This window comes from Genypterus blacodes, unplaced genomic scaffold (genome assembly GCF_046128005.1).
Source record: "Genypterus blacodes isolate CSIRO-AG114 ecotype Tasmania unplaced genomic scaffold, CSIRO-AGI_Gbla_v1 ptg000003l_1, whole genome shotgun sequence".
Taxonomy (NCBI): Eukaryota; Metazoa; Chordata; class Actinopteri; order Ophidiiformes; family Ophidiidae; genus Genypterus; species Genypterus blacodes.
Window position 1 is genome coordinate 6756446 of NW_027466817.1, and position 8006 is coordinate 6764451.

General features: G+C 42.2%; 2 protein-coding genes across 2 annotated transcripts; one reads left to right on the plus strand and one right to left on the minus strand.

Annotated features, from left to right (window-relative positions):
• Positions 1-3264: 3264 nt before the first annotated feature.
• Positions 3265-5704, minus strand: LOC142994806 (dynein axonemal assembly factor 1-like). Its single transcript, XM_076145673.1, has 2 exons — positions 4674-5704; positions 3265-4265 (listed from the first exon to the last, which is right to left on the minus strand). The coding sequence occupies exons 1-2, from the start codon at positions 5611-5613 to the stop codon at positions 3385-3387; spliced, it is 1821 nt and encodes a 606-aa protein (XP_076001788.1). The 5' UTR covers positions 5614-5704; the 3' UTR covers positions 3265-3384.
• An 87-nt stretch (positions 5705-5791) lies between these two features.
• On the plus strand, positions 5792-7987 carry mrpl44 (mitochondrial ribosomal protein L44). Its single transcript, XM_076145686.1, has 4 exons — positions 5792-6011; positions 6616-7084; positions 7172-7350; positions 7514-7987. Exons 1-4 carry the CDS (start codon positions 5836-5838, stop codon positions 7683-7685), a joined length of 996 nt encoding a protein of 331 aa, XP_076001801.1. The 5' UTR covers positions 5792-5835; the 3' UTR covers positions 7686-7987.
• The last annotated feature ends 19 nt before the right edge of the window (positions 7988-8006 follow it).

The window sequence follows — 8006 nt, forward strand, 5'->3', positions numbered from 1 at the left end:
ATTTTCCATCTTAGTAGCTGTCTGTTCTTCCATCACACTTCTGCAGAAAGCAACACTAGAAAATGTATATAATACCCATGGTTTTATAGTAGCTATGCGTTCATAGCCTAGCCAGCTATGACTTCATAGTTGGCTATGGCCAGCTGTGACCTCACTTTGTGTTTGTTCCCACGGGAACGCTAGGTCATTGAGATAGGACCTAACTGGATAGTGTTTGTTCTGCCCCTAGGAGTTTTAGCTGGTAAACTCTGCTGTCAGATAAGCCTTATTAACGCATTATTATGGATTCCAATGCTTTCCTGCCCAAGACCCGCCTTTCAAGCACTAAGATTGGTCAGATGCCCATGCCTGGGCAAAGCAATGCAGGAGTATTGATGTTGACAGCGGCAAAGCTATTTCTGCCATTGTCCCATTTCAGCAATATGCATCCTAAAATAAAGTTATTCTGGTTAGGGTTAGGGTTAGGTTTTGGGCTTCAACACATCCAATGCCCTTGCGTCAGCATGAGCACCTGGCCAATACTGGCACTTGTTTGCTAAGCAGGACGGGTCTTGTGGGATATATAAAGTCAGTGACGTGAATCAATTTGGCGATGAGCTATGAATCAAATTGATCTGTGCTCACGATAGAATTAGGATCGAGCGATTGAAGAATGCATACACACTGTTCACAACTAAACTTTCTTTTAATACACACAAAACTGCTGTGTGTCACTGATGGCTGTCAGATGACTGTAAAATGTGTCCATTCTGCCCTACTGCCCATCCATTCATTATTAATCATCACTGTTTTTGGTAGTTGAATGATTAAAGAATTCATTTTAGCGATGTTATCAGATCAAGCCTACAAAGGTAAAAGCCCAGTCTGACTAAATATAGTGCCATTATTCCCTGTAGCTACGGCCCCGAGGATGATTACGACAGGAACTCTCAGTGAGAACACAGCTGTCCATCATAGCTCCTGCCAGCCTGCCATGTTTTTCCAATACACTGATGTCTTGCGTCTTTGTTCTGGTTCTCTCTGTTTCCATTTCTCCCTTTGTCTCTGCAATGTGCTTGGTTGTCTGTTTTTTTGTTGTGTGAATTCTTGCTGCTTTCAGTATAATGTTGAATTCAGCTGTTTAACATCATCAGCAATAACCAATTACCACCAAGTTTCTAAATCATTTACATACTGCCCTATGTACCGCTCTAATCTGTCTTTGGTTGGCCCAGTGCTTTAGAAATCAGGCATCGTGAACAATGAGGAAACATACAGTGTAGAGTAGTTACTGAAGGACACAACGTTATAGTGATGAGAAACTGTATAGCCTGTAAAATCTACTACCAGGATGTGCATGAGTCCAGATCCAAGTAAAACCTAATACGATCTCAGATGTCTTCTGTGGCATTTCAGTTCCCACCTTCCTCCAGGTGATAATCTGAATAATCTGAAACGAGATGCTAGATTTCAAATTCAATATTCTGATAAGAATATTAAACTATGTTCAATACAAGAGTTATTCGTCTCTGGGTGCAGAGACAAATGACATGACCATAAAGATGTACTTGAAATCATAGTGTATGATTGTTCTAACTCTGGTTAGGTTTGACTACGTCCAGTCATAATTTAGTTAATTGGATGACATCACTTTGTTAGTTTGACGACATCACTTTGTGATCTTGTTGACGTCACTATTTTTTATTTAGGTAGATTTAGAGTCTGACACTGATAGCAACATTGGAAGCAGCAGTTTTATAGACTTTGTAATTTGTGTTTTCTAATTAAACATTTAAAGAAATCACCTAGTCTTGTCGTGAGCGTGACAAACACTGTTTGCACGGTTAATCCTAGAAGTGGCACGTCTATGCTGAAGAGGAAGCAAGAAGTGTCACTACAATGACTGTGGTTGATACGACGACACTCCGACGTCAGGTTAGTCACTCACACACATGTCATCTCTGTCGATTGGAGTGAATACTTGGAATCTCTGTGACTGACAATGTTTTCACTATTAAAGGTCATCAAGCTGAACCGCCGGCTCCAGCACTTGGAAGAGGAGAACAAGGAGCGAACAAAGCGCGAGATGATCCTGTACTCGGTCACTATGGCTTTCTGGTTCATCAACACGTGGGTGTGGCTGCGGCGTTAGAGCCCTAGAGTCTTCGTTCCTGCAGATCACACCGACTGGAGGAACTACTGCCTTTTATTCTTTGTGAAGGACCCAGGCCCCCTGTAAGGAGACATTTGACACTGAGGCCTATTGCACATAGGGTTTATACTTTAATTTCCTCCATAAAGATGTTATTTGAGAGTTATTTAATGCCTGTCTGGGTAATTCAAATACTATGTAAAACCACTCGAAGAACACTAAAATTTGCAGAAATTATACCAAAAATACCCCTACAAACACAACTCACTAGCTTTGTTGTAAACGTAACATTTTTATAACATAAATGTACAAAATAAAAATTTGCACTAAAAACAACAAACACTATAACCTATTTACTATACAATATACATACATCCATTATCCTAAATATGTTTTATTGAAGAAAGCATTGGACATGACAATAAGCAAACAGTTATGGGACATTTTCCATACATCCATTATCAATTATAACCCATTACTCTGTGTGTGTGTGTGAGGATGTTTGTACACTTGAACCTGTGTTGATTGAACGTGAGTGCTTGTAAATATTTGTTTGGAAATGGAAAAGCAGAGCTACAATGGGATTGAATGATTGAATAGTTATTAAGGAGAGAGTGATATGAGAATCGGAAAATATAACACCGCTTAAAAGTAAAAGTATACATGTCATACATTGCCCTGTAATTGTTTTTATTGATGATTGAAATTAATTGTAACCATCATACTGCTTTGATTTTTAACATTCTTACACTGCTGATTTTCCTCTTCATGTTCATGCTGGCCCATGCTGATATTTCATTTTAATTAATGCGTAGCTTAATGTCGTTTTTTTTTCTTTAGAATTATGAAATCCAGTCATTCACAGTTGCCTTCCTAAATGTAATGGGATGTAAAGTTTGTCTATATATGTTCATATACAGTATGTCAAAAATTAACAAAAATGTGAAATGACCAGTTATGTCACTCACATTATTGTGGGAAATGTGAAAAAAAAAGATTTTTATTGATTTAATCATCACACAAAATGATAGAAATAAAACAAGAAAACAATGTGATGGATTATACAGCGATCAAACAGATCAACACAACTGGAATACACATTGAGTGACCTACACTATTTAAAAAATAATAATTTAACAACTAAACATGTTTTTTGAAATTGAAACTAAAGACTGACATTCTTGAATAAAGGACTGGAGTCCTGTTCTCTTTGTCATTATAATCTTCCACACATACTGTAAACCCTGAACATGTTAGTCCAGTTCCTCTATTAGCCAGCGTGGTGGACAGGCCCCTTGAGTAGCTTTGGACTTTTCCACTGGTTCAAAAAGCAAAGGCTCTGGGGCCTCCTCATTCTCTGGATCCACCAGCACTGACTGATGGTTACACACTGATGAACTGCATCCACCCATGGAGAACAAAGATTTGACCTCAAGATCAAAAGTGGACGTGGCCTCACTTTGATACCTGGTTGGTTCATCCTCATCACCGTCTCCTGAAATGACCTCTATTTTTGCTTTGAATGCTTGATGGGAAGAGAGCAAAGCTGTGGAGATCTGGTCTTCCGTGTCCACGTCCTCCAGATCTGGCAGATCATCAATACGTAGTGGACGACGGCTGACTGGTAGTTGGATGAGGTCCAGGTGTTCTGTGTCATCCAGATCTGTCACCAGTGGTCCAGGTGTGTGTGCTGTTACCTGGTCTGATTCAAGGGGAGCAGCCCTGACAGGAGGAAGCAGTATGGCCTCTGGCTGTGCCCTCTGGAGCTCCACTTTGCTTGTCTGACTTTGTTGTTGTGGATCTTCCAATTGTTCTTTCTTCAACAATTCCACCACTTTGTTCTCTTCCTCTCCTTTCCACTCTGGATTCAGTCCCTCTTCCTCCTCTATCGCAGGCTGTTTAATCTCTAATTGGTTTGAGGGATCCTTCTCCTGCTGGTATGGCACTAACTCCTCACCTTGTTTGCCATCATACTCACCTTCACCAGGCCCCTGAGCTGATTGTCTCTCAAAGAACTCTTCACAGGCACCCGGGGTGTCCTCCACAAGGGCATGGATCTCACCTGCCTGTCTTGTACCCAAAATCTGGATTTGCTCACTAGGACCCTCTGGTATAGAAGAAGCCTCACTCTCCCCTGTAATGAAAACTTTTATATGAATAACTTTTTTTACTATTTATATACCATTCTTAATATGTTATATGACTTTATTAATAGTTCATAAATCCGTGATTTAACAGGAACGTGTTATTCAGCAATACTATGCTATTGACAACAATTTTGGGGTTGCCAGGTTGTTTAATAAAAGGCTGCTTCAGTTTTATAACTGCACACTTGATGGTATATTACACAGAGCAACTAATGATTATCGGGTTTTCCCACAATGTAACGCCCAAAAGATTGTAATAACTGATTTGTAAAATTTTATATGATAAATCAAGTACTGATTCATTTCTAAGACACTTTGTAAAGTAGGCCTTAGGTGGTGCCATAATTGTTGAAGGTGTGTTTCACACGGTGTAAAGAGTTGAAAGTTGCACACACCTGTCTCCTGCAGCTCTTTAAGGCGTCGTCTCTCCTGAGCCTTTTCTCGAATCCTTGCAAGTGCATCAAGGCTGTCCTGAATTTTCCTCCTCTCGCGTGTTTGCCATGTCTCCCTCTCTCTGCGCTCCCCCTCCAGCCCATCCAGCGCCCACGCCTCTGCACAGGCCCTGTCCTTGGGAAACACTGGTCGTTCGTCAAGAAAGGTGAGCTGTTTGAGACGCACAATCATGGTCTTCCTGTAGTTTGGAATGTTTCTAACCACTTCATTTCCCATTAGATTTAATACTCGCAGTTGTGGCATTGACCCCAGAACAAGGAGGATCTCTGGGTCATCTAACAAGTTGTGAGATATGTCCAGCACACTAATAGATAAACACTGACTCAAGTGCTCTATGTCCGCCGCTGTCTTCAGCTTGTTATGAGCAATCTGCAAAGTACTCAGCTTTGGCAAGCAGGAGATGTTCTCGATAGTTTCTATGTAGTTATTGGAGACATTCAGGGTACAGAGCTCGCTGAAATGTTCCAGGTTCTCCAACTTATATATGAGGTTCTGTTGAAGGAACAAGCAGCGCAGTTCAGTCTGGGCATTGAGGTTTTCAATGCGTTGGAGGCCGTTGCTTTCCAACCAAATACACTTGAGTCCTGTGTACTCCTCCAAATTCTCAATGGTGGAGAAACCCTTAAAGTGCAAATACAAAGTATCATTCAGGTACGGTGTAATGTAAAGTTTGTTTTGCTTGCAGTGGTCTTTCAGGAATTTCTTGGTCATTCTAGGTCCATATTGTTTTTCTTTTTTATCTTGAAGAGACGTTTGGAGGTTTTTGTCATTTTTGTCACCTTCTGGATGAAAGGTTAGATCCTGCGTTGCGTTCGTGTTCGGGTCCAGACCATCTTTGAAAGAACATCCTTCCATCTGAGTAGCTGTCAGTCCTGCCATCATCCTTACACACTTCGGCCGAAAACACAGCCAGAAAATACAGGACGTTTGCAAACTTGGCTGATCAATCTATCGTATGAGTTGAACGCCACACTTCCTATGTTTACCAAGTTTGCGTCTGTTCCCAAGGCAACTTCAGGTCATTGTGAGCGGACCTGACCGGATATTGTTTGTTCCTTGTCGGCGGGGGTTCAATGTTACACTCGGCTGTCAGGCCAAGTCAACATGGCGACCAGCTACATAGTAAATCGAACCATGCTAACGTTAGGAGTTCATTGTCAGCGCGTCTGTAGAAACGTATCTTTAACACAGGTCAGAGAGAAGCACAGATGGATGAAGGCGTACACGCTCATCATGGCCAGGAAGTTAAAACTCGAAGGACCTCCACCGCCGAAGCCACGGTGAGGCTAGCACGAGAGTTAGCTCATGGAGAACATCTCAAGGCCATTTGGGTTTCTAGTCTTAATTACCTCATCTTGTGTTTATTTACCTCCGAGGTTCACCTAGGTTTGTGTATTTCATTTGCATGATTTCGTGTAATTGTGTACTTTACCAGCTCGGGTGTTTAGAATGAGCCCAGGAGCAGAGCTAAGAACAGGATGGTCATCTTTACACATGAATATAAATGAGAGTTACACCACTTATCAAGACGTCCTTTATCAGTTGTGAAATTGCTTAAAAAATAAAATGGAAATTCTTAGAATATTTGTGTTTGTGCAGGTTCTAATGAAGCCTTTGACTTGAATGAACAAAAGTGTCAAATGTAAAAGTAGTGAGTACATTTAGGACACAAACCTGAGCCATGACCGCCTGCTTAATGCACATGCTCATGTACTGATCGATTATCAGATACTGAGAATGCAAAGATTGCAGGTGTCATTCAAATAGCATTTGTGAGTCCCTAGTATCTTTCTAGTGAGGACATGTTGACCATGCATAAACTAAGCGCACCAGGGAATCGGCATTAACGCGTGCAACGCATTCTGCTTCATGTTTGCCTCTCAGATCCCAGCAACCTAACTGGGACTACCATGCAGAGGTCCTTGCTTTCAGCAGTCGCCTTCATGAAGACTTCTCCCCGGAGCGGCTGAAAACAGCTTTCATCAATCCGTGTTATCTACAAGCAGAGCAAGAGAGGAGACAGGGGTTGGGTGTGGACTCTGAGATCACGGCTCTTCTTCTGAAAGATAATATACAGCTGAGTGCAAATGGAGTGGGATTCGCTCAAAGCTTCCTGACCGACTGGTGCAGAGCGAGCTTCCCCAGCCTGCCGAGGGAGGGGGTGGCAAGCGTGGTCAGGCACCTCACCAGTGTGGCAGTTGTCGCTTATGTAGCAAGGAATCTTGGCATTGAGGATCTCACTATGAGTGCAGAATGCCCTGTTCCTGACCAGGTGCTCCATTCTACCTTCATGGCAGTAATTGGAGCACTACAGGAGAGCAGTGGAGCAGAGCGAACAGGATTTTTTCTCAGGGTAAGAGCGCATTTCCGCAAGGCGTCCAGGATTTCTAAGATACAATCATTTGTCCAACCTCATCTCCATGTTCTCTCTTTTCCATAGGATTTTCTTGTCACTCAGCTGATAGGGAAAGACCTGTTTGACTTATGGACAGTAGTCAACCCCATGGGGCTCCTGGTGGATGAGCTGACTCAGCGTAACGTGCCCCTCCCAGACCCCCGCCTCATCAGATCAGCTGGGGCCAGCACCGTCCTCCCATTGTACTTTGTCGGCCTGTACAGGTGTGTATGCTGTCTTCACTGAGTGAACTAATCGGATGAGAATAGAGAAGGTGGCAATCTGGACCTGTATATCCTAATTATTTAGTTGTATTATCAGCTTGTTTTTAGCCATTGAGCTTTGGGTGAGACTTAATCTGACCTGTTTTTGTATCTTTTTTTTCAGCGATAAGACGCTTCTTGCTCAGGGCCCAGGAGAGACGCTCATAGCTGCGGAGGAAGAGGCAGCTCGGGTGGCCCTGCGAAAACTTTACGGTTTCACAGACAACCGTAGACCCTTTGACTTCACCCCACAGCAACAGCAGGAGAGGCTCCTCGAATCCATCAGCAGCAATTAATCCGACCCCGCAGCAGGACATCATTGGGAATGACAGTTAGGGAAAAGTTGAGCACATATAATTTCAGTTGTCAGTCAAAAAGAGTCCAAATGTCAGCCAACCCACTGAAAAAAGACTTCAAGTAATATGTAGGATCCAGTTTGCCAATGTATCAGTCTGAAATCTCATCCAGATATGTTTGCATACATTTGATACATTCTTGGTCCTATAGTGAAACTATTTACACACTGCTCCATGTTACAGCATAACCATAAAGAACCACATTTCCTTTTTGTAAATAATAGATTTGGATTGATTGGTAATGTTTTCATAATGTACTGA

Excerpts from the sequence above, each read along its gene's own strand:
- mrpl44 (XM_076145686.1), top strand. The coding sequence starts at position 5,836 with ATGGCGACCAGCTACATAGTAAATCGAACCATGCTAACGTTAGGAGTT. Across the intron at positions 6,012-6,615 it reads CCTCCACCGCCGAAGCCACG|ATCCCAGCAACCTAACTGGG; the intron begins GTGAGGCTAGCA and ends TTTGCCTCTCAG. Across the intron at positions 7,351-7,513 it reads TACTTTGTCGGCCTGTACAG|CGATAAGACGCTTCTTGCTC; the intron begins GTGTGTATGCTG and ends CTTTTTTTTCAG.
- LOC142994806 (XM_076145673.1), bottom strand. The coding sequence starts at position 5,613 with ATGATGGCAGGACTGACAGCTACTCAGATGGAAGGATGTTCTTTCAAA. Across the intron at positions 4,266-4,673 it reads TAAAGAGCTGCAGGAGACAG|GGGAGAGTGAGGCTTCTTCT; the intron begins GTGTGTGCAACT and ends TTTTCATTACAG.